Source organism: Prosopis cineraria, unplaced genomic scaffold, assembly GCF_029017545.1.
Source record: "Prosopis cineraria cultivar Desert tree isolate PC_DT_omini unplaced genomic scaffold, ASM2901754v1 PC229, whole genome shotgun sequence".
Classification (NCBI taxonomy): Eukaryota; Viridiplantae; Streptophyta; class Magnoliopsida; order Fabales; family Fabaceae; genus Prosopis; species Prosopis cineraria.
In genome coordinates, this window is record NW_026555556.1 from 13,443 (window position 1) to 40,114 (window position 26,672).

Sequence of the window (26,672 nt, forward strand, 5' to 3'; positions counted from 1 at the left end):
ATGTATCTTACAATTTGGGAGGGAGTATTTTTTTTTGTAGAACATAATAATGTTAATGATGATGATTAGTAATGAATAAAAAGTTGACATTTCCTAAAAAAAAAGAGAAAAATTTCAATAAGAACCTCTTAACCCAACTTAATTTTAGTCACAATTTTTAAAATTTTGAAATTTCACAACAAATGTGAGGGACTGAAATAAAATTAAAGTGTTGATTAAAATGACCTTATTATCTCTAGTGAAATAAATAATTAATGTGTGAAAAATAAACAAATGACATATAGAAAATGAACAACTAGCGTAAATAGAATTTGTAACTCTTATTAATAATACAATATCATTATAAATATAAACAAGTAAAGCTCTTATAATAATCAAGGACCTTTTATACTCTAATTTTTTTAAAATGTTATATCAATGACTTTTGTCTTATAATCTTCTACATTAATCATGGTGGGATCCCATTTATTTAGAAGCATTTTATAAAGGTATTTTTGGCGGAGGTTGATCATTTTACCCTAGTTTAATTTCTTAATTATACTGATTAGTATACATAATTGGATTTATGTGTGGATAATGACAAAGCTCTACACAAAACACATAGAGAAGATATGATAAGAGAAGAGAAAGCTTACATAGTGATTTGAAAACCCAAACTAACCTCTAAATGTGTAACAGTTGCCCCGAGTGTTATCCAAAAATCACACAATTTAAATAAATTAAGTGTGGTTAAGGAATTAATGTAACATCCTGATTTTTATATAATAAAGAAATTGTGGAATTTAGGTTTTGAAAAAAAAAGATAATAATAGGAATTTATATTATTTGAGGTTATTTAGAAATAATATTATGGTTAGGTATTTAATTATGAATTTAAAAATTTAAATTTAAAATCACATTAGCAATATTTAGTTAAGATATAATACATAAATAATTTTTTTATGTGTGTGTTAAAAAAAAAAGAGAAAGTAGAAGGAATAAAAAAAAGGGTGGAAGGTTGTTGTTTCTAAGTCCCACATTAGTTAGATGAGGGAAAAGAAGAAGTGCCTTCATGTATAAAAAGGAGGGGGTGTGTGCATTAGGAAGCATGAGAGGCTAAGATGCAATTTAGAGGAAATTGCAACTTTTGGCCCAAATGTTTGAATAATTAAATTCGAACCTATAGTTTTTTTTAATATAATTTTGGGACCACAATCCCATTTTTATATTATTTTTCTCTCTTCCTCTCACGTTGCTCGGCGTCTTCTTGCAAGGGGGGATTATTTTCTTTTTCTTCAGGTATGTTCTAACTTTCCTGTTTAGATTAGCATTTAAAAAATTTATTTAATTACAAAATTAATTTTATAGTTATTTTCTAAATAATATTAGCTTTTTAGTGATATGATTATTTTATAGGATAGAGTAAATATTCTGATTAGGATTTTTTTATAGGATAGTTAATCTGATGATATGATGGATTAAAAATATAGGTTAAAACTCTTAGGGATATAATAAATATTATAGAATATTTTCTTGAGGTTAAAACTCATGTTTAAGAATTTTTGAGTTAAAATCTAGATCTATATGGTTGAATTTATGTGGAATCTGAGATGTAGGGATAAACCTCTGGTTATTAAATATTTATTTAAGTATGAATAGGTATTTTTGAGGTTATAGAAAGGTAATTTGAGGTTTCAGGATAATTTTAAAATTTTTAATTTATTTTTGGACGAATTTTTAGAATATAGAAGGATGAAATTGTGATACTAGAAGTGATTTGAGGATAAAAAAATAGTTTATTAGGGTACGAGAATTTTAGAAAAAGAATTTGGGAAGTTAAATGAGGCATAAATCTTAAATTAGTATTAATATAGATTATAGATCTAAGTGTAACAGCCCTCCGCTCACCCTGCCTACCCAAGGTCTTTTGCGGCGCTGGACACTCTCCCCCCAGGCCCCACAACAGGGCGACCCCACCCTTTACGGTGAGCATCAGGAGACAAAGGCTTCCTCGCAGTAGCGTGCAGGATTATTCCCCTTGCGAGGAGCCTCCCCAGGTTCGATCCTCCAACCTCTCCTACATAACAAAGTTGAGGCTGAACCTGGTACCATTGAACTGCGCAGTTCAATGGTACCAGGTTCAGCCTCAACTTTGTTATGTAGGAGAGGTTGGAGGATCGAACCTGGGGAGGCTCTCCGCAAGGGGAATAATCCGCACACTACTGCGGGGAAGCCTTTGTCTCCTGATGCTCACCGTAAGGGGTGGGGTCGCCCTGTTGTGCCTTTTAATGTAACAGCCCTCCTCGGGATCTCACCGTCACCCGAGGCGCTAAACACTCTCCCCCCAGGCCCCACAACAGGGCGACCCCACCCCTTACGGTGAGCATCAGGAGACAAAGGCTTCCCCGCAGTAGTGTGCGGATTATTCCCCTTGCGGAGAGCCTCCCCAGGTTCGATCCTCCAACCTCTCCTACATAACAAAGTTGAGGCTGAACCTGGTACCATTGAACTGCGCAGTTCAATGGTACCAGGTTCAGCCTCAACTTTGTTATGTAGGAGAGGTTGGAGGATCGAACCTGGGGAGGCTCTCCGCAAGGGGAATAATCCGCACACTACTGCGGGGAAGCCTTTGTCTCCTGATGCTCACCGTAAGGGGTGGGGTCGCCCTGTTGTGGGGCCTGGGGGGAGAGTGGGTGGGGTCGCCCTGTTGTGGGGCCTGGGGGGAGAGTGTCCAGCGCCTCGGGTGACGGTGAGATCCCGAGGAGGGCTGTTACACTAAGACTTTCTAATTCTTTAAATTAGAGTTATTTATTTTAATGTAAAATTAATATATAGTATTGTGAAATAATTATGTAGATTATATTGACAAAGATAGTGGTGAAAAAGGAGTTGTGAAGGGGAACTTGTTATTCAAGACACAAGGTAACCATTATTAATGTGTTGTGATGGGTGTGTTTGTGAATGGTTATGTGTTGTTTTGTTGTTTGGAAAAATTATGAATTATTGAAAATAAATACTGTTATATACTTCCGTGAAATCATTGCCAAGTGGGTTAAAAATTTATTTTTGTTTATCATGATGAGATATTATTGTTCGGATATATTTCTGTTTGGATATTTGAATGATGCATGACTTATCAGGGTATTTTAATGTATGGTGTTAATGGGAATTTCTGTTCGGTTAATTATTACCACGTGGTAAGCCCTCATTGGACCCAATGAGTGGCGTGTCGCTTGGTCCAACTCACCTTTGGCCGGGTGATTTGGCGTCCGAGCATGGCGAAAGGAGGATATAAGGTGCAGTCATGCAAATTAAATACTTATTCGGTTTGTTTGAAAGTATTGTTCGGTTAAATGTTTTGTGTGCCCACTTAGCAATCGCATGATTAGTTACATCCGCATGCATCATTACATATTAATTTTTGGTTACTGGGACTTTTAAGTCTCATTCCCCGTGGTTGACATTTTTACAGGAGCGAGTCCGGCCGAGAAAGCACCAGAGGTGTAACTATGGTGTATGAGACACCATCTTTTACGTTGCCTCTTATTTTGGATTATACAATATATCTTGTGCCAATTTAGGACATATCTTCTTTGTGAAGCATGTAAACTCTAATCCTTTTTATTAAAAGTATTTATATGACCAAGAGGATTATATCTGTCCCTCTTGATTCATGACCTGATTTAAATATCATGCCATGAGGATCCTGTCTGTCCCTCATGGTTCTAATTGTTTTTTTTTGAGATATTTTAAGACCTGTGGTATATTGTCTTGGATGTACTATGGTAGAAATTTTTCTACCATGATAAGGGTATGATGAGGGTTCAAATAAAAAAAATGATTTATTGAATTAATGATTTGCGAAAAATCAGTTTGTAAATTTGAGGGTGTTACAATTAATCCTAAAACCAACTTAGGAAACAAACCATTTAAATCACTAAGCAAATACACAATTGCAAAGTAAACATTTAAAGCCTTTTAAAAAAAAATTATAGGTTCTACCTATAGCACGCGGAAGCAAGCTAGACGAAAGTGAAATAAAAAAATGCCGTCATAACAGCATTAAATTGCTGTCATGACAGCCCTCCTGGGCCAACTTCTAGAAGGCACTGTTTCGTCATTCGACCTCCGATTGAAGTAATTTTAAAGCTCATACGTCACATTTAAAGGGTACTATAAGTATACTAAATTTCAAAAAGATCCAACGGTCGAATTTAAAATTAGACATGTTAAAAAAATTGATTATTTTTGCTGTCATGACAGCTAAAAAGCTGTCATGATAGCATTTCCGGGCCAACTTTTGAAGTGCACCATTTTATCATCTGACCTCCAATCGGAGTGATTCCAAAGCCCACATGTCACTTTTAAAGAATAATATTAGCATACTAAATTTTGAAAAGATCCAACGGACAGATTGAATTTTATGCAGGTTACAATATCAACACTGTAGCTGTTAATGCTGTCATGACAGCACCTCCAGACCAAATTCCGGAGTGCATCGTTTCTCCGTTCGATATTCGATCGATGTGATTCCAAATCCCACACAAAGCTTATAAAAGGTTTTACTTGTGACCCAAATTTTAGAGAAATCCAACGGTCGGATTAAGATTTGAACACCCGGATGCAAAAGTGCAGCTTTTTGGTAAAACCCATTTTCAAAATTGTCCAAATCTCATCCTAATGGTCACAAACCTGTGGGAACACTTTGGACACGTCAAATAAGACTAAAAACACCTGATAGAACATTCAAATGATGAAAAACCCCTATACATCAAAATTTGACCACCCGGGTGCCATTTCCCAAAATGGACCCTAAACCCCCAAAATGCACAAATCATACAAGAGTGGTCACAAATCAATCTAAATACCATGTATTTATATAAATACATATGCTAAACATTTTCACTTGGCTCAGAGCTCCTTGTGGGGCCTACGCACCCACTCTCTTTATCCAAGGTGTATGTTTGCCTATAGCACATCATTTGCAATGCAACCACTTTGCATTTGCTTATAAAATCACATATATATATCAAAATAAATATCTGCTTGTAATAGAAACTTAGTCTACTAAGTAAATCCATCAAAACCACACACCATAACCAAGTTTCCTAGCCACAAGTCTGTAAACAGACAAAAATTCATACACAAGCACACAATCCACACATATTCACACACACATACATAATCATATCATACTGGCACCCTAATCCTAAATATATTACAATATATTTGTTCAAAAGAAAGAGGTTGCAGTTCTTTACAAATCACAAGCAAACCCCTAGCTTTGCTCCTTTCCCCGTCCACCACTGGATCCTTCGCCTGGACCTAGAATATTGAAAAGAAAGGGGTGAGACAACCACAGTCTCAGTAACAGCGAAATTTACATTGATTATTACAAAGTAAGCCATAATCAAATAAATGAATAATAAATTCAACATAGTATATAATTTAGCCATTTAAAATGCATGAATGCATGACCTAGGCCAGTATGACCTTTCATGACCAACAGAATGCCCCCTGGCACTCTTTGACTCGCAGGTAAACCTTATACTTATTTGTACCTCCACAAGCACAAAACATAATCTAAGGCATGATCTAATCCATCGAACCTCCTATGCCCCTTCGACGTGAATCCTAAGCAATTGAAGCTAACTCCCTCCCAGAGCCAGCCCAACTTACTTTTCATGTGAGGACTACCTTGGCCTAGGCACTCAACCTCACACTTCATATGTTGGATTCCCTCCCCCACTGAGAGGTGTCGAACACTCAATACATTGACCACTTTAGTGCACTGAGCCCACAATACGTAAGACAACACTGAGTACTGACAGTGTGCCATAGAATATCAAAAATCCACATCTTCTCATTGGTGAACTCCCACCGAGATCATGCCTTTTACTCTTGTCTACCTTTCCTGAGTATTGACCATTCAACATTCTAAAGTCGTATAATATTTATAAATCTCATTTTCATAAAAACATTGTTATTAAAACAATTAGAAAACATATTTGCACTATAATTAAAATAGTACACCGTAACCCCTTATAAAGCACATTTAATCTTTTAAAACATGTAATGCATAATAACTAGAAATATTTATTCAAAAATAGCTAAAACAAAGTAATAATAAATATAAATTTCCCTGTTACCTCAACCATTTGGTATCAAAAGGGTTCCCCTTGTACAAAATAGGGCTCAGCTTGTTCCTTAACTTCTGAACAAATTCCACCAGCAATTCCTACAACATATAAGTGATCCACATCACTTATCATGTCAAATAGCATTAATGAAGACTATAACTCATACCACACAACTTGGGTCTATGAGCTATAATCCATCCCAATGGTTCATATATTAAACCAACCATTCACATAGTATCACTTAACCATCAAAACCATTTATTAGCCATCACTAGGCTAATTTCCAATTTATATAATTTTTTAATCAATTAAAAACCTTTACTTAGTGCCACCAACTTTCACCATTAGCCCTTATAATGAAAACCAAACCTTAATTTAAATCTTATTGGGCTCAAATAGCAAAATTATAACTAAATCAATGGGCTTAAACCATTGAGAAGCAAAAACTCAATTTCTCAGGGTTTATTTTGTGCCCAAAACACCTCTTTTCATCCAATTATTCACTCAAAACATTAGATCACTATATAAAAACTCAAAACATGCTCCCTAGGATCCAAAGAAACAAAAGCTTACAAGAATAAAGCCTTTAGGATCAAAATCTAAAAATCTCCTCTTCCAAAAGTTGAAGAAAATCAAGAGAAAGAGAAGAGGATTGAAGTAGGGAGTTTACCTATCGTGTAGCCGAGCTCGCAACGATCGCAAAGACTCCTAGATCCAAGCCTAACTTCCCCCTTTCTCTTCTCTTCTTCCTCTCTCCCTCTCGTGCGTTTCCTTTCCTTTCCTTTCCAATTCAGTTTCTGCATTTTCTGCGTCAGTTTTGGTCTTTAAATTGCTGGTCAAAAAGTTTGAAGAAAATTACAAAAAATGGCCCAACATTTTTTTTATTGCACAAAAGCTCGGGTCAACTTTGGTAATTTTTCCCATAGTTAAAAATCAAATAAAATCAAACTTTTACTTAGTAAAATTCAAACTCTGAGCCTCTATTAAATTATTCTAAATTTTAATTTAATTATAGATATTTTATTTTATTTTTAAAATAAATTTGAGTTTTAAAATTTTTAGGATGTTACAAAATGTCATATGTAGTAAACCCTAATAGGTAACCCTTTTTTCTCTCCCTCACTCTCTCAAATTTCTCTTATGTTTTGATAGAAATTTGTGTTTTTGCAAATTTAAAATTTTATCACATTCACCACAGTGGATGACAAAAAACAAAAGTCCTTACTCAAGCCTATTAAATTAGACCTAGAGTGGCTCAATACCACTTAAGGTATGCTTTTAATTTCCATGTAGGATCTATTGGACCCAATTATCATCAAATTATTCTAATCAATCTCATTTTAAACCTCAATTAATTAACTTAACCCTTACTTAATTTTAATCAAGCCTATTTTAAATTTTTAGAGTGTTACATGTGTTATGCAGTAAATGAGATTTGTAAATTTTACTTGTATCAATTGTTTATTTTTTATATATTAATTGTTTATTTTTTCGACATGAGTTATTTATTTATTTAACTTTATTAGGAATAAAATTATTATAGTTAGCTCTTAATTTCATTTCAGTCCTTTGCATATATACTAAAATTTTAAAAATTTAAAAAATTTAATTGAAATTAAATTAGATTAAGAGGTTCTCATTGGAATATTTTTCAAAAAAAAAATATTAATAATTATTAATTGCTCATATGTTCATGAAAATTACAGATTTTATCAAAAAAATATAAATGTTAAGCTTCGGGAAACCCTACTAACGCCTCAAGCCCTCAACCTCCTTGGCCCCCGCGCCAACGGCTACGCCACGATCACCGACACCACGCTAACGGAACACTGGCCACCCTGCATCGGCAGCGCCACCGTGTTTGCTGATCGGCGAGTTGGACGTTGGTCTCTCGCCGCTTCAGTACAACTGTTAGTTCCTGCCTTCTCCCCACTTTGTTGAGTCTCGGTTTACTAAATAAGAAGTTAGAACTGGTTGATAGTGATGTTCTGGTGGATGAGATTTGCATAATTGCTGCTTAGTGTCCTGAGTTTGTTTCTCGATAAAGGACACTTGTGAATGCCGTGGATGTAACCTTTGACTATTTAATTGCCAGCTTTGTTTATCGTGGTTTCAGAAACTCGAAGTCCTAGGACTGAATTCCTCATTTTGACGTGCTAATTCGCATTTGATGTATTTATGGCATGTGCCAACCTTTTCCAAGTAGCTAAATTTAGATATATTAAGTCAAAGCACATGTGATAGATGGGTCTGTGAAACTTAATTATTAACCAACTTTGAGTTGCTTCGGCCAAAAAAAAAAAAAAAACTGAGTTGCAGTTAGATGGAAAATGTATAGATTATGTTATACAAGATAAGCCAATATGTAGAACCGCTACAAATGGGCATTTGAACCGATTCTGATTGTAGCTTAAAAAGAAAATACGTATTTTGAAGCTATCAAACTTCAGTTATAGTGGGACGGGGTCCCCTTCCCTTTTCCTCCTCTTTTCCTGAGATCTTGTAAGAGGAAAGACACAAAGTGTGTGACTTGCAAAATAGTTCCCATTTGTATCAAGTCCAGAAAAACCAAAATTTTGAGTTTGTTGAATTCATTTTGATAGTACGAAGGTTTAGTGCAGTAAATAAACATTTCATAGTTTAATCAAGGAGTTTGAAATGAGTTATCCTTCCTTTAAATCCCATAGTCTTACGTAGTTGAAGACCAAAAAACAAAAAAAGGAAAAAAGAAAGAAAGGCTTGACATGTGGATTTTAGCCATGAAGCCCACCAGCCTGTGACAAGCCAGTGCGGACTAGTCTGCTTTGATAGCTCTAAATTCTAATACGAAGCATGCATTACATGTTTTTCCATTTGAAAGTTGGAATTGATGGTCAGCTGGGTTCACTGCATCTGCCCATGATTGGTAATTCTGAATTGTAAACTGACAATGGAGTTCCTCATTGTACTTATGACAAAGGAAAAGGCTCCTCTTTGTACACTGCAACTGAATACTCAAACCAAATAAGCATTCAGGTTGGATTTCATGTTCCTTAGCCAAGATGAGAAATTTCCTTAGAAACATCTTTAAGTTGAATGAAAGGTTCTTGGCTTCAAATGTTTGAATTTTAAGCCATATATGCAGACATGTGGTGTGGTTCAGTATTTTGCTCAATTCATTTCTGATTACTGAAAGCAATACATTTGATCGAGGTTTGAGTATAGTAATTTATAGCTGTTAGATCATAGCAATTCATTGTAACCTAATTATACATTTGACTCCACTCAGGCTTCAATTATCCATTTTTGTAGTTGAAGAATAATAAAACACTAGTGGCTATGGCAAGGTTTGTGCGTCCTAAGAATGATGTTGAATTGAGTCCAAACCTCTATGTTGCAAACTGTGGCCCAGCTGTGGGACTTTCTCATGATGCTATTGCATCTGTGTTCTGTGAATTTGGGGATATAAAGGGAGTTTATGCAGCAGATGAGAGTGGCAGCCGTGTAATTGTATCTTTTTCTGAAGAGAGTTCTGCCCAAGCTGCCCTGAAGGCATTAGATGGAGTTCCATGTTCCAAACTTGGAGGCCGATCTTTGCATATTCGTTACTCAATGCTTCAGCCAATTTCACAGGTATTCGATCTTCTCAAGTAATTTGGTAAATAATCATTTTTTACTTTTGTATTTAAGTAGATTGATGGTATCATATTGCTATATTTCATGTGAATTCTTGACCTGAAAAACTTTAAGGATTTAAGGGGCCTTGGAAAAATTTTATGTTGTTCCTTGGAAAAAATGTTACGATGGATGTGCGGATATACACGTAAAGGTAAAATTCAAAATGAGCGCGTACGTGAAAAAGTGGGGGTAGCACCTATTAAGAAAAAAATGGTAGAAAATCATTTGAGATGGTTTTGGCATGTACAAAAAAGACCGCGGGAGGCACAGGTGAGAAAAGTGGAACATCTAACTTTGAGCCCTATTAAAAGGGGTAGAGGAAGGCCGGAGAGAACACTCTTAGAAGTTTTTGAATGCGATCTCTTAATTAATAACATTTCTAAAGCTTGGTAAATGATAGAGCACAATGACGCCTTGCAATCCATATAGCCGACCTCACCTAGTGGGATAAAGGCTTGTTGTTGTTCCTTGGAAAACTATGTGCTCATTCACTTGCTTCTATTTCTAGGAATAAAATGTTGAGGTCATTATTACTTGGCTTTTATCCAAACGTGTAAGAAATTCTGTTATGCATAATTATCAGTTATATAAAACTCAGAAGCTGGATTTTCAAATTTCTATATAATCAGATCCTTCCAGCTTAGAAGACTTTGCTCTTATTATATATCAGAGAGTTGTATCTGACTTCTCTTTTTCCAATTACATATATTAGTGACAACTGTTTCTTAAAGCCAAACTGTTTCTAACTCAATTTGGGTTCAACTACTACAGTTTTTGGTTCTTATCAGAACCAGTTGCTCTTGGATTTTTAAACCAAACTAGAGCAGTGTCTATTTTCCCAATCACGTTGACTTGGATATTGGTTGATGTTTCTCTAGGCTTCCAGCTATGTTGGACAACTTCAAGGTCTTAAGAAATGTGAATCAACTATAATGACTAGGTCATAAAAGGCTTTGAGCATTTTGTCATCCTTATAAGCGCATTAGCAAAACATTTTATGTTGTTGCTGTTGCTGCTGCTATCCTCAAGTAGCATAGTGGTCACTTTCTAATTCCATGACTTTGTTGCCTAGTTAGTATGAAGTGATTGAAGGTCAATTTTTCATTCTTCAGCTTCTCTGTAGCAAAGATATGAAACACAAACTTCCATTCTGATTTGATTTATATGATCCCCTTGAATACCACCTATTTTCATGAGCAAAATAATCCAAGTAGCATGGGAGTGTGGTGGAAAGTATGTTATGCTAGAGTAATCATGTTTATAGTTTCTGCATGATATGTCCACACTCATATACTTGTAATTCTATCAAAATAATGTGTCCTTTCTTATGTCTCTGATTTCCTATATTCCATATTTTTCTGGTTTACTTTAATGTGTCTTAATTAGATGTCCTGAAGGGCTTTGACAAGCTTTTCCTTGCATTCCCTTTCAAACCCTTCTTCTCCCATCTCACAACCAAGCCCAAAGACTGTATAATATTCAGTTACATAGCTGCATTTTGCTGTATATGAAAAGACATCACATCATTTATAATTGTCTTCTGTCTATTAGCATTTTTTGTTATTTGAAAAAATTTTAGCCATTCATGAGTTGAATGTTTAAATTGAAAAAGCTGTGAGTAAACGGCTAATTACTCGTGTGAGGAGATGATTTGTCTTTTAATGTTGATTATTGCAATGGATTTCTTCATTATCCATGTTTGTTGATTAGTTTGCATGTCTGTTTAGAGTCAGGTAAGTAACTTGGTTCCTGTGTCTATCACAGTCTCAGATCTTAGCATTCCAGGCCTTTACCTTGTGAACGACTTCATTAGCACTAAAGAAGAGAAGGTTAGTAGTTTTTGCCTCATATAGATTTAATATAGTTATTCTTTGCATTTTTGTAATTTTCTTTTAATCTTATATTTATATTTCTAATTTGATTCTTATTTGATGAATGATGAGTATGGACTACGGACCTTTTCCATCTTCCCAGGCATTGCTCCAAGAAGTTGACTGCAGGACCTGGAATAATCTTTCGAAAAGAAGGGTTCAACACTATGGTTATGAGTTTTGTTATGATGTAAGTTTATAACCTGATAAGAAATTGTGTGTAATCATGATGCATCATTACACTTTTTCTCCACAATTGGTGCATCATTATGTTGGTTGTTATGCGTAGGGTATATCTATGTGTATTTTACTTCAATTATTCTCACGTTCACAAGCCCGAAATCTCATTCTGGCCTCATTACTGCTAAAATCATTCATTTGTTTAGCTTGTCCACGCTTATAATCTATAAGATTCAATTTTATAGAAATAAGAGAACATTTTTCACATATGGTTTGCAGTTCTTCATCAACGATTATAGATGCTTCTTTACCTGCATTACTCATCTATTCTTTGCCTCTATTTCAGCCATTACAAACCATTACAACAAATATTAAATATTTAAACATGTTTTTTTATGCATTTATTTTTCTGATTTTCTATGGCTTTATGCTTCTCATTAAGTCATTGTTATTGCCCCTAAATTATTACAATCTGATTTTTTCCAAGTCAAATAACTGATTCTTTTGGAAAATGGGTGATATGCTTCCTTCCTAAAAGGTTTTAAGTGCTGCTACTCAGGATCAGGACAAATACATTGTTGTGTAATGTGAGAATGATATTGATTATTGCTGTAGGCTTTACTATCCACTTTTATTTGGTTGTGCAGACAAGGAATGTTAATACAAAGCACCGCTTGGGTGAACTTCCATCATTTGTTTTTCCAATACTTGAAAGAATCTCATTATTCCCAACTCTCAGGAATGCTGCAAATGTAGTTTTGGACCAACTTACGGTATGCTAAGTACTGCTGTACTTAATGAGATTTTATTATTTATTAAAAATATAGTATTACTATTGGGTTAATAATATACCCAAAGGCTTGGCCATTAATAGAGCACAATGGTATCAATTGGGCATCATGCAATTCATGTAGCCAACCCTGTTTAGTGGGATAAGGCTTGGTGGTGGTGTTGTATAATATTACTATTAGGTTTTTTATATGTAAATATTGTTTACTTACGTTTGATGTTGAGTATTGATTTTATGTTACAGGTAAATGAGTACCCTTCTGGTGTTGGCCTGTCCCCTCATATAGACACTCATTCTGCATTTGAAGATTTGATTTTCAGCCTTTCATTAGCTGGGCCTTGTATAATGGAATTCAGGAGATATGCAAATAGTGATTGGCTTCCTAGAGTTGCTTCAGGCACTGTCACTAAAGTGGAAAGTCCAGAGGATGATTCAAATTTTATTCGGAAGGCTATCTATCTTCCCCCACGATCCATGCTGCTGATGTCTGGCGAAGCACGATATGCATGGCACCATTACATTCCTCACCACAAGGTTTAATTCCATTTCTGGATTAATCATGACAACTTTATTCTTTTATTAGCATAAAACTTTAAAAGTTGATCAGAAACACCCCACTCCTCCTTTCTTAATGTACTTACTTGTATGTGTGCCTTGATCATATAATTTTGTCTATAAACAATTCCATCATGGTTTTTCCTCCCACAGATTGACAAGGTGAATGAGAGAGTTATCAGAAGGGCTTCAAGAAGGGTGTCTTTTACTTTTCGAAAGGTTTGTGGATCTCATATTTTTCGTTTTTCATCTTCCTGAGAGAAACCTGTTAGTCCCCCTGCTACCTTTTAAAGAATCTATGCAATCATAAACACCAGGAAGAATAGAGGATATTTATTAGTGAACTTAATAACAACCAGTTAGAACCATTGATCTATCCTGTCGTCTAAATCACCTAAAGAGGTTATTTCAGTTGCTGCCTCTTTTGCTTGTCATTTACTTTTTGCTTGTTTATTTTGGTCAATATGATCAGTTGTCGTACACCAGTTTTTCCTGAACTATGTTCAACAAAACCAAGTAATTATTTTTTGCATAATACATGCTTCTTGTTCCTTTTCAAGAATTACTCTATATAAATGAAGAAGCATGTATACACTCCCACTGTTATTGTCTAATCATAGTGTTGTCACTGGTTGCTATTATAGAGGTTAGGAACAGCTAGGGATATAATGTCGGTGCCTATAAACTGTTATTTGTAATGTTTATTTAAAAAGGAAAAGAAATTGTTACTGACAGTAAATTGGCAGTTATTCACTTATTCCAGGATTCAAGTTTTCTGGTTAAAATTGTACATTTGAAACTTTTGAACCAGGTCAGAACAGGTGCTTGCAATTGTGAATTTCCTCAGTGTTGTGACCCTCAAAGATAGAAGGTTGGCTTTCACCATGTTTGATGAGGAATTGGCAGAGTCGACATCTTTTTTGTGGGGCCAGAAGGTGCATAATTTGAGCTATATAATTTGTATTTGTGGCTTATTGGTATCATTTATACTCCCTCTGGCTTTTGATATATGGCAAAGTTTGAAAACTTTTTTTACTCCTTGATATAAGGTCCAATTTTATCCCATGTTTATTTTTTGTTATTTGAATTCCTAAAGAACAATTTATTATGATTATTAATTGCAAGCAAAGGTAAAATTGAAAACTTACATATTTTTTACAATTTTAAGATTACATAACATTTCTTAAGAAGTGTGAAGTTGGTTAATTTCACCTTGTAAAGCGGGAGGGAGTACATCTAAGACCATTTCAAGTAGTGAATTAAGCATGTCTATTTTTGTCTGCACTGATCTGATATACATTGAATTTTAATAATTGTAATGGCTCTGTATGGCCTTTATCCAGGCGATCATCCTCCTGATGGCTTTTATCTGTCAAGCGTATCAGATAGACCACAAAGCTGAGAAGATTGAAGATTTTGATGCCTTTCTTTCTTACTTTTTATTTTATTTTATTTTTTGATGATTTAATTGGACTTTATTTATTTACTAGAGCTAAACTTAGTCTAGCAGTCCAATTATTTTTCTATTGTAGCCTCCTCACCTTGGCACAGCTTCTTTTAGGTTCTTTCAGCTGAGTGAACAATTATTGACCAGTAACAATTGTTCTTTAGCACATAGATCCCATCATTTTTTTTTTTTTGGGGGGGGGTAAATTACTCCTTATATTCAGATTCTTTTCTGTTCTTTTTTTTTTTTCAGAATGATGTGGAGTCTTAATAAAAAATTTGTATATTAATTTTAAAATAGAAAATATACACTACTATTTAAAACGAAACACAGCAACCAAATGTCTGCAGTTATGGATTACGATTAATATATATAGATTAATATTATATTATATAGAAGTAGAATGGCTATTCACTTAATTACTGAATGATCCATTTTTTCCTTTTTTTTAATAATTAATTTTATTTAGTATAAGGGGTTGCTGCTAGTTATTTTAAAATAGTAGCTTATTTAAGAAGAAGAAGAAGAAGAAAAAGAAAGAAAAGAAGAAATAATTTGTGATTCTATAAAATTACTTTTAAAAAGACAAATTATATGAATAGTCACAATTTATCAAGTCGGTTTATGGTTTAATATAACAATGGCTTTTAATACATAAGGTCATACCAAAACAATTGGAAGAATTGAGGCCAACTGTTTAAAATTAAAAAATAAGTAATTTTTAAGTAATTTAAAGATTTTATAAAAAAATTATTTTGTAGAGATTTTATAAAAGGCAAATATTATTTTATATTTGGTTATAATAATATAAAGTGATTATTAGTTAGTTATTTTTAAATTTTAAGATATCTTTCTTGATTTTTATTTTATAAAATTATTTACTATTATATTATTTTAAAATTTTAATATTTTGTATATCTTGTCTCTTTAAAATACTCTCTCTCATCGATTCCATTATATTATTTTCAAAAGCTACTTAAAGTAGCTTCTTAAAATAATTGAAAATATAATATTTTTTTGAATTCTGATTATTTTTAAAATTTTAAACAAACATAATAAAAGCTCATAAAATAGATTTTTAAAAAAAAATAAGTAATTTTTTTTATGAAATAAACTAAAAAAAAAGGTTCAATTTGTGATTATATAAATCACTTGAAGAGCTCTTTTGTTAATATTATTTTGTTTTATTGTACAACCAATTAATCTTTTCTTGCTTCTTCCGTAAAAATGCGTTAATTGATGTCATTGTTTTAAACGTACGCTCATTTTGTTTTTAAAAATTTCAATGTCTATTTTTTATTGTTTAAATAATGACATTTCTTTTTATTAATTTACATGGTTGCCAGTTCGATGTTTTATTATTCATGTCAACTTATTTTAACTTATCTCCTCTTCATTCATCAAATAACAAGAACAAAATATATTAAAGTAAATTTAAAAAACTAAATTGGTAAAAATTTAACTCGAGAAATTAAATTAATAACTGAGACAAATTTAAATGAATAAAAAATGTATTAGCTCATATATATATCTTTTTTTTTGTTTATTGAGTTACCGATACATTTCAAATACTCATGTCGATAATTCGTTGTCTGGGCAAGATTTCTGTCATCTGAACTCAAGATCTTAATAAATGAAGTGGAATATAAAGAATTTTCTCGGAAGATTAGGATCTTTCTGTAAAGTCTAATTTACTATTCTTGATTATATTCTGGGCGCCTGAGTTTAAGTTAATGGCATCTTTGTTGCTTTATAATCTTTCAACGATCTCAGTTTTCGTCACGTAAGAGAAACTACTATATATTTAATTGTTTTTTTATAAATAAAAACACAAATTTTAAGAAACATTTATTATACTTTTTTTAAAATTACCCCTCATACATTAAATTAGAAAAAAAAAAACATTGATTACAAAAACATTTTAATCCAAACTCTTCAATTTCAGACAAAATTATTAAAATTAACTAACTTTCTTAAATAGCACACGTTAATTATTTTTCTTACATAGTCAGCATCCAAAAGCTCATCTCAATCTCAAGCTACAATTTGACAGGCGACAATACACCCAACATAAGCTCAAGCTTCTAAGGACAGTGCAAATAAATTCTTGTGGATTCTCATCATGCAGGTTCATGCATGATACATATCTGCTTCATCGAAGTGAGGAGGCCATTAGAGATTAACACGTGTCAAACCAACATAACTCGGATGAAAAACACTCCATAGCTCCACCAAGTAATCCATAATACAATCGTTGCAGAAAAGATTTACCAAGTTCCAAAATTGTCAAGCCAATAAAGATGACAACAAAGAAAAATAAAAACTTGATTGGTACCCACAATCAATCACTCATCCTCTTGGCTACGCAACCTGGCTGTTCTGTTGGTAACAACAACATCCAACCGCGCAGCCCGCTCAACGATCTCCTTTCGCTTCCGGGTTGATACATTGTGTGCTATCTCAGCACAGTAAGTCCTGAAATTTCATCATGTCAATAAATACAGAAAAATGCCAGCGAAGAAGAAAGGGAAATCAAAATGGACATCAAAGGCAGTTAGTAACCTGTTGTGCATCATCAGAAGTTCCAGCTCCTTGACATTGTTCACAACAAATTTCTTGAATCCATTAGGGAGATAGTGACGGGTCTTCTTGTCTGAACCATAACCGATATTTGGCATCAAGGCACATCCTTTGAACTTTCTCCTTACACGGGAATCGATACCCTTGGGCCTTCTCCAGTTGGGCTGCACACCACAATAAAAGTAATGTAGGCTAATTAATAACAACCCAAAGAGCCAGTGAAGATGAAAAGGTAGTCATAATAGCTACAAAAGGTCTCAATATGAGACCACCATACGGTAATGTACAAGCATCAAGCACATTACTTGCTACTAAACATGCTTCACCTCTATGCCAAGATGTTACCAAAACGGGGAGAAATACACAAATTCTACTTTATATATACATATATATCCAGCTGCCTGAACTGCTTTTGACTGACTTGATTCAACTTCCTGGCAAGCAAACTACGGAGCACTGCAATGACTCAGTAGGAACTAATGATTTTGATTTGCACATGGCTCACACTTGACATGGTCATGGCAACCTTGGTTGCTTGTTTATAACAAAAGTAGAACAGATTTTACAGCAAGATGTTGCCTTCATTGAAATTTAAGGAAGAAACTGTAAATAGAATCATATGATGCCATCATCAACTGCCACAATGGGGAACCAGATGACAATTGATATCAGAAAGAATAAGATAAAAGATAATTTCAATATTTTGTTCTAATTACTCCACTTTATCTTTTATTTGTCAATCCACTCTTGATGCAATCTTTTCCATGAAATAACTATGCTTACTAATTATAACAACGCAGGAAACTACTTCAGTTCAGAGATGACTGGTTTCAGCTTTCATTTGGTTATATTCATTGAGATGTTTATTTATGAACTTTGACATAGTGATGACAAGCGATAAGTAAAAAAGTATCAAGTGCATCATAACGAAACCATAATATTTTTCTTTCTTGGTTCATGAAGTCGCATTTTTAAAAGAAATCCATTAAGAGCATGATCATCCCTGACAAACAAAGATGTAAAACTAAATGAACCGCAGAACCAGTCTCAACATTACAACGTTATATTATGATTACGTAGGTGGACAGATAAGCTTGATGAGAAAATTTATTCAAAAACAATTTTTAATTTTTAATTCAAAGTATATATATAGTTGAAATACATATAACGTATATATTATACACTAAAATATTTCCATAGTCCCATTCCCAACAATTTCAGACTGTTAACACCCATACTTGAAGATAAATTAAGTATAGTACACAAGAAGATCATTCTAAATAGACTAACTCACAAGGAACTCGCAAAAACACATACCTTAACACAAATTTTCCTGTCGCTCTGGGGCCTCTTGAACTTTTTGACACGCTTCTTCACTATTTTCTTGCTTAGCAACGGAACCGCCATTTTGTCTCACACAGATCTTTAAAAAAAAAAAACATAAATTTTCTTCATCCCCCAATATATTCAACATGAAATAAGAAAAGAAAATAAAAAATGCCAGCAGTTATCTCAATAAAGACATCCTGAAACTATCTATTGCTATTGGGCATAAAATTCATCTTCAAATAAACTGAAATTTTGAGGAACTTGGACTCACTGCAAAAGAAAAATAATAAAGGGAAAAAACAACCGAAAAGCTAGAACATTGCTAGTCAGTGACAATTGAATAAAACAATTTACATAAACCTGCACTCAATTACTCCAAATCACATTGACCTCTTGCCTAGTTTAACATTGCAGTAAAGGACAAATATATATCAGTAGCGCAACCACAAATGCAAACAAGCTGCATTTCAACATCCCGTATTACATTTAACCATTTCAAAGCAATTTTAATTTTCAAGGTTAGATAAACTCCAATTATCATGTCTTGAAACGCTTTAAAGATAGAGAGATAGAATCGTTGACAAAAAGGTAGTAGTGGGAACCCTAATAGGCAAACCAAACAAAAACAAAACAACAATCAACGTGAAGATTCAAGGAAATGATTGAAAAGTAGGTTTCAAACCTGCTTGCAAAGCAGCTTGGTGATCTGAACCTAGGAACGAGAGGAACCCAAGATAACCAGGGAAACAGAGAGCTAGGGTTTTAAAAGGTTAAAATATATGAATGGGTTATGATCAGGTGTTATGAGGTGGTCATCATTTTTTAACCCCTTTTTTTTTCTTTTTTCTTTTTTTTCTTTCTGTTTTTTATGAAGTTAAAAAAAAACCATGGTTTGGGCCTGTGCTCTTTTTTTTTGGGGCCTCTATCCTAAAATTGGATTGTTAGATGCACGATTTGTGTTAATAATCCCATCTTTTTTTTTTTTTTAACGATAAACAAAACTGTTCGCAACACTTTACCCCGAAAAAAAAAAATGTTAGGAACACAAACTATAGTAATACATAAATTATTTAATATCCGAACATTACTGATTTTTTATTGTCCCGGGAATTCGAATTCCAACTGGTTTGAATTAGCTTGTTTATTTTTAAAGATCAAACACATCAAGCCCGGTTCTAAAATTTCAAGTTCTTGAGATGACTTAAAAACCCGAATTATTTATTTTTTAATTTTTTTCAAAACATTAATATATTTAATTTTGAAAAAAATCAAATAATAACGAGAAATAAATCAAATTCAGTTTTTTAATACAAAAATCAAGATCAAATTCACTTCATTAGTCATCTTTCACATTGTCTCTATCCTAAAATAAAATAAATAAAATTATTTAAAAATATAAAAAACATAAATAAAAAGGAATTATTTGGGTGAGTTTGAATAAGCCCAGATTATTTGAAATCACTTCTCTTAAAAAATTTGATTCTAAAATTTTATTGAGCTTATTCAGACTTGTAAAGCCTAATACAAATTCTCAAGTCTAATGTTTAGTTTAGTAATTTGAACATAAAAGATGTAACTTTATTTTTTAAAGAATTTTGATACAGTATGTAACTTATCATCTGAAATAAAAATAAGTCTGTAACTTTGACGTGAATATCATCTAAACGTAAGAATTCTTCCTCTTTAATAATAAAGTCTATAGCTTTTATTTTAACTTTTTTTAATAAAAATTCTATTACAAAATAGTTTCTAATTTTTGACCCAATTGCTCTTATAACAAGAAAAGTTGATAGAGGATAAAGCTTGCACTTTTAAACAAAAATCTAAGATAATTCATATTATTATATAGCATGTTGTTATATAGATTTTAAATTATAAATTTTTGGCCAACATTTTAAATTATACATAGAGATAGAAATTATGTCAACTTCTAATAAGAGAATATATACTACGTTATAGCTTAATAACATTAAAACCCATGCAAGTGGAAGTCGCATTATCAATTCCGTTTATAACTCTAGGCTTTTAGTATATGTCCCTTAAATTAAAAAAAAGGAGGTAATAAGTACTATTGATTTGGTAGATTAGGAAAAAAAAATTGCATGTAAATATTTTTTCTTAAAAAGTCAAATAAATTAGGTTCTAGGGATTCACAAATGTCAGTGTATGTCTTCAAATTTAAAAAACACTTATAGAGATACTTACAAATTATCAACTAACATAATCTTTACATTAACAAGGAGATTTAAACCTATAAATTTGTGGATTATGACTAAATTTTTATTAACTAAACTAACTTTTGTTGTTAAAAACAAAACAAACAAACAAGAAGGAGAAGAAGAAGAAATTGTTTTAAAAGGCAGTGATGGTTACAAAGGGATCGGGCTTTGTCTCTACCGTGGGCTTTTTGTTGGATGTTTTTGGTTTTTGATTCATCCTCCTGTTGTGTGACCAAAAGAAGTAATGTTTTTCACTTCATTCATTGACGGTGACAAATAAAATTACATGTAAAAAATTCTTTCCATCGTTATTTACTTTAGAGTTTAGAAGAATAATTTTTTTAGCTAATATTTTCTATTAGCAGATTTCATGCTAATAAAATCAATGCATTTTAACCCTAGTTTATAAACACTTGAAATTAAAGCAGCTTAGATGCACCACAAGTATAATTCCAGCCTTAAAGGTCAAATCTAGTTGAAAAATTAAAGCATATCATAATGCTTAGATGCGCTATAAAACATAATCATAGCTTTGCTTTCAGTATCCTAAAAGAAATAAATCTCTATGCAGTATGATATGACAAGTTTAACACCAAATCATGCATCTTAATGTCAAAACCTAACAACATGATCACTTAAACAAGAAAGAGAATAATATTTAACTCCACTACAAAACAATTAAATATAACTTCTTTTATCTCAAATTATAAGATATTTTATAAAAAATTTGTCATTTCAAAATATATGACATTTTAAAAAAATTAAGGTTTTATTAAATAAAATTATTTTTTAATATTACCCTTTATCTTTCTCTATTTAATACTAATTAAATATAGATTTAAGGTTACTAAATAAAAGATATTTTTAAAAGTTTATATTTTTATTTTTTAAAAAATAAGATTGTTAATTATATTTAATAAGATTTATTAATATATAAGTAGGAAGAAAAGAGTATAAAGTTTACTAATAGCTATTTTAATTGTGAATTTATTATGTTTAGTTACATTGATCTAGCAATATTTAATTATATTGTGGCGAATTACAATGTAATCTTTCCGAAACCAAAAAGTCAACCCTCATACCAAATCTTCTCAAGACTGGTAAAAAAAGTGGAGCCAAATCCTCTCCTTAAATATTAAATGCCTGTGGCGTATTATTGACGAGCGTCCGCATTCGCTGCACCGGCGTCCTGACCCTAACCCTGGCCCTCAATTTTAATTTTATTATTTATTTAAATTAATTTTTAAATAATTTTAATATTATTTTTATTAAAATAAAAAGTATAAAAAATAGTGATATTAAATTTGAACAATTTAAAGTACATTTAAATGATTAATTTATAAAATTTAAAAATTTTTTAATATTAAATTAGATCATCTAAATTATATTTGAACTATCCAAAGCCTACATGAACAGTCTAATTGTAAAATTATAAAATTTTTTAATATTAAATTTGATTGCTAGATTAAATCTGTAATAATTAAATTGGTTATGAACATATTTATTAAAAATTTAAAATTTTTAACATTTTTTTATTAATAAATATAATATTAAAAATATTTAAAAATTAATTTAAATGACGGCAGTGATCAATTTAGACTGAAATGGAGGGTCAGAATTGCTGACCTGATGAGCACACTGCAAATCGTAATGAGGATCATGAATCATGCTTGATCATGGGGCAAACTTAACTACTTTGGTTTCTCAAAATCACATGCCCAGTATTATTTTAATCCCTGTATGAAACCAATTTAATTAGGAGACATCTGCTTTTCCAGACCCACAAGAAATTAAAAAGAAATGTTCCTCTAAGTTGGATTTAATTGGAACCGGGCTTCGGTGGTTATCATGATGCTCATTGCTCTGCTCAATAGGGTAATGAAATCTAAAATGTCTAGATATAAAGGATAATTTTTTATTTTTACTAAAACAAAAATTATAAAAATTTTAATAAATCTATTTTTTCTTCAATATAGATAATATATATTAATCTAGATAGTTTAATTTAATATTAAAAATTCTAAAATTTTTATAAGTTAACTATATAATTCAAATTTAAAATTTTTAACTCGCAACTTTCTTTCCAAACAAATGTTTTTTAAAGTTTCAGCATGGTGATTAACTTTATTTTTAATAATATATTTATCAAAATAAAAATTTTTGAAAATTTTAATATTAAATAAAGACTATCTAGAATACATCTAGATAGTGTTCGAATAATCAATTTATAAAAAATTTAAACAAGTTTAATTGGACCATCTAAATTATATATATATTATCCAATTGATGGTAAAATAAATTTATTAATTTTTTATAATTTTTATTTTAATAAAAATAAAAAATAAAAAGTTATAAATTTAAATGATTCACATTTCATTACCCTGATAAATACCAGGGTTATAGTGCTCATCAGGGTGATAAGTATTATTAGTTCCAATTTGATTAGCGTCTACATCATTCTCAAGCACGTAAAAGCAAAGAGGGAAAAAAAAAAAATAATACAGTGTTAAAGCCACTGATCATAAGTGTGAAAGTTGAATGAAATATTAGATTATGTTTCAACTGGCTATATAAATTCCCTTTCATTCTAGTATACTCTCTCCATTTAAAAGTGTAAAATATTTTTTAATAAGTTAAATGTTTAAAAATGTAAAATATTTTTAGTTTTTGAGGTGTAATCATTGTCTTTTTTAAAAAGTGTCTCTATTGATAATAATTTTATATTTATTATAAAATATTTAATATGAATAAATATGAAAAGATAGTGTTAGTTGAAAAGTAAGTAATTACTTTATTAAATGATAAAATTCAATTAAAATATTTTATATTTTTTAATAAAGAGAATATATAATAGGAGTTTATTATAATTTGTTCATGCATTATATAAACACGCAATTACACATAAAGTGATTGACTGATTGTTGCCTTCTAAAAGTAATAAAGTTGATATTGTGATTGTTATTATTATTATCATCATCATCACTAATAAACGATGGGATGGACAATGTAGTTGTTGATGTTTTAATAATTTAAAACTTGTTTTTTTGTTGTAGTAACGTACAGTTAGGATGAAGGTAACACCGCGTCAACAGCCCCCAACTGCTTTTTAAAAGAGCACTAACTTAAATGTTTTATTTTAAAAAAAAAATTCCACATGGAGTTCTATTACAAATATAATGTCAATTCAAATCCAATCACGAGCCTAAATCTTTCATTTTGCTTTGCATTTGCACCTAACTGATTTATATCGCTGTGAAGAATTATTGATCATGGTAGTTTGTCTCTGATCTGTTGTAAAAAGGAGCTTTACAACTGTCTCTTGTTGAAACATCGTTTAGCCCGACCTTTGATAACTTACATCAGTTTAGTGCTGTTTTGTTCAATGTTTCGTAGTATAAACCTTATTTTCTTTCCCCTTTTCCGTTTATAGTTCTTCTGACTTATGTTTTGTAAGTTGTTTTCACTTTCATTAATTGATATTTTTATGAAAAAACAGAATTCTACAAGTGGACAATGATAGCTCCAGAGTTTCATGTATGGGGGACAAAATTTCCAATTACATAAAATATAGGGATTAGAGACAATTTTATAATTTTTTTACAAAGAAAAATTTAAACTAAATACAAGAAAAGTAAAAAGTATGGGACACAAGTACACCACTCATGCCCCCCTGATCCATCTATGCAGCTACTGGATATTGTTATTAGCTTCTTTGGTTCTACATTGAAACTTGAAAAGAATAGGCTATTGAGGAAATAGTTTGGAAACATGGAATTTTTAAGGGCTGTTTGATTTCTGTTTCTATTTTTTTAAAAAAATATTTTATAATATAATTTTTAAAATTATTTTTTAAAACAAAACAAAATAAAAATTCATTTGATTATATTAATTTAAAAATAGTTTTGGAATTAAAAAAATAGACAGATAGTAATAGTTATAAGCACTTAATTGTAGTAATTTTTGATAGAAATTAATCAATTTAACTGTAATTTTTAATAATTAAATAATATATTTTAAAAATAAGAAAAATAAAAAAAACTTGAGATTGTTTCTATTTTTTGTTTTAAAAAGAAAAAAAATTTGATTAATTAAATAAAAAACACTTATCTAAACAATTTTTTTATTTTTTTCATAAACAAAAAATAAACAGGCTCTTAGTCTTTGAAATTTATCTCAATTATTAATTTAATTTTCATTATTAAAAATGAGGTACCAACATTAAAATAAGTCAAAATGAATAACGGAATATCGAGTTGGCTAATATCTAAATAGATAAAAAGAAACCTATATATTTATTCAGGTAAGTAAGAAAAAAGAAAAGAGACTCCCAGTACATAATTCATCATTAATACACTTTTCCAAAATTTGACCTGATTTTTCGGTGCAGGACCATGAAATTTCACAAAGCAATCAAATCATGTTAAAACCTATAAGCGTTGTGCATCCTAAGGTGGATAATCGAATATCATAACATAGTAGTTGTTGCTAGATGCTCAGTGAACATGAGGGTCAGCATATTATTATTTTTTTTTAAGAAAAAACATGATCAAATAAAATTGTCCAATGTTTCATGACAAAATTTTTTGTTTTCTTGTTAGTCTTTCAAAAGGTGATGATTATATGAGAAATTATACTAGACAAGCAACATAGTTTTCATGAATTAAAATAGACATTGATTCTGGCAGATTAAGACCTTAAAAATTAAGAAAAATGATAATAAAATCTTTTTGAATTATATAAATGATAATATGACCTCTCAAAATACTATAATTTTATTAAAATTTTTAAAAACTTTTCTATCATTAATGAATTTATATAAATAATTAAATTATCGTTGAAAATAAAATAATTCATAAATTTTGTTTAAATAATTATAATTTTTCTTCTCATATTTACAAAAATATAATAACAAATTATAACTTCGTATGTTAAACTTCTGATTTACTGTTGTATCATTATGAATATAAAAAAAAAGTTGTGATTATTTAAACAAAACTTTTGAATCGTTTTATTTTTAAAAAAGATAATTTAATTACTTATATAAATTCATTAATAATAAAAAATATTTAAAAATTTTAATAAAATTATGACATTTTAAAGGATCAAATTATTATTTATTTATTTTAAAAAAATTATTATCATTTTTTTAAATTATCCAATAATCCTGGTGCCACTATGGTGATGGACTGATAGTTAAGATACTTGAAAAACGTCTTATCCGACTTCCTTTGTGATCGCAGAGTACAAGTCTCATTAGAAACTGATTTTAGGGGCCAGGCACTTATAAAAAAATTGTTAAAATTACTTGATTTTTTCTTGAAAAAAATGATAAAATTAATTTTAGCCCTCCACTATAATGTAATTTTGTATGCAAGCCTCCCGTTAACTTAGTTCTACATCCGTCCCTGTGTCTCGTTTGCCTTCCCAAATTTAACCCGTTTAGTCAGCAATACGATAGTGGAATCACGCGCTTCATTGTTCATTGTGGTTCGTTGGTCCTACAGTAAATCGTGACTGCTAGCATTTCACACATTTTCACATGTTGCGTTCGAAACCCGAAAGCATGAATCATTAGGTAAGTATAACTAGCAAAACACGATAAAGTCCCCTCTAAAGAAGGTTCCTCATGTTTCAAAACAAGAAAGTAAAATAAAATAATTATTCTGTTAAAAAAATAAAAAAATTGATTGTTACATTTTTGGATAGAAATTAACGGCGAGTCCGTAATAAAATAATTGAATGATAATTTTTAAAAACATTTGAAATAATTATAATTCATATAATTATTTCAAAATGTCAAAGTTATTTATTGAGATATTTAAGAAGTCATTATCAAATTTTAAGAAAGTTATTTCTCAAGTTTTCAAATACTACATGTTAAATGCTAACAATTTTCAAATGATTATATTTTATTTTAATCATTTT

General features: G+C 31.1%; 2 protein-coding genes and 1 long non-coding RNA gene across 7 annotated transcripts; 2 read left to right on the plus strand and 1 right to left on the minus strand.

Annotated features, from left to right (window-relative positions):
* The first annotated feature begins 1,151 nt into the window (after positions 1–1,151).
* On the plus strand, positions 1,152–3,640 carry LOC129295977 (uncharacterized). The gene is made up of 3 exons (XR_008589674.1): positions 1,152–1,278; positions 2,836–2,901; positions 3,452–3,640. It is a non-coding gene; the product is annotated as an uncharacterized LOC129295977 (long non-coding RNA).
* Positions 3,641–7,864: 4,224 nt separating this feature from the next.
* On the plus strand, positions 7,865–14,812 carry LOC129295980 (alkylated DNA repair protein ALKBH8 homolog). Of its 5 annotated transcripts, none has more exons than XM_054934577.1 (9): positions 7,865–9,134; positions 9,411–9,731; positions 11,504–11,605; positions 11,751–11,837; positions 12,475–12,600; positions 12,861–13,151; positions 13,326–13,391; positions 13,984–14,107; positions 14,516–14,812. In XM_054934577.1, the coding sequence occupies exons 2-8, from the start codon at positions 9,438–9,440 to the stop codon at positions 14,038–14,040; spliced, it is 1,023 nt and encodes a 340-aa protein (XP_054790552.1). In that variant the 5' UTR covers positions 7,865–9,134; positions 9,411–9,437; the 3' UTR covers positions 14,041–14,107; positions 14,516–14,812. The 5 variants fall into 5 exon arrangements, with proteins under 5 accessions (XP_054790552.1, XP_054790555.1, XP_054790553.1 ...); XM_054934580.1 differs by having other exon boundaries at positions 7,865–8,082; positions 9,388–9,731; XM_054934578.1 differs by having other exon boundaries at positions 7,865–8,082.
* Positions 14,813–16,819: 2,007 nt separating this feature from the next.
* On the minus strand, positions 16,820–19,352 carry LOC129295979 (60S ribosomal protein L32-1-like). Its single transcript, XM_054934576.1, has 4 exons — positions 19,211–19,352; positions 18,517–18,622; positions 17,182–17,363; positions 16,820–17,094 (listed from the first exon to the last, which is right to left on the minus strand). Exons 2-4 carry the CDS (start codon positions 18,604–18,606, stop codon positions 16,965–16,967), a joined length of 402 nt encoding a protein of 133 aa, XP_054790551.1. The 5' UTR covers positions 18,607–18,622; positions 19,211–19,352; the 3' UTR covers positions 16,820–16,964.
* Positions 19,353–26,672: the final 7,320 nt, after the last annotated feature.

Coding starts and splice junctions, on each gene's coding strand:
- LOC129295979 (XM_054934576.1), bottom strand. CDS start 18,606: ATGGCGGTTCCGTTGCTAAGCAAGAAAATAGTGAAGAAGCGTGTCAAA. Junction 17,364..18,516: donor ACAGGAAAATTTGTGTTAAG/GTATGTGTTTTT, acceptor TGTGGTGTGCAG/CCCAACTGGAGAAGGCCCAA. Junction 17,095..17,181: donor CTTCTGATGATGCACAACAG/GTTACTAACTGC, acceptor ATGAAATTTCAG/GACTTACTGTGCTGAGATAG.
- LOC129295980 (XM_054934577.1), top strand. CDS start 9,438: ATGGCAAGGTTTGTGCGTCCTAAGAATGATGTTGAATTGAGTCCAAAC. Junction 9,732..11,503: donor TGCTTCAGCCAATTTCACAG/GTATTCGATCTT, acceptor ATGTCTGTTTAG/AGTCAGGTAAGTAACTTGGT. Junction 11,838..12,474: donor GTTATGAGTTTTGTTATGAT/GTAAGTTTATAA, acceptor TTGGTTGTGCAG/ACAAGGAATGTTAATACAAA.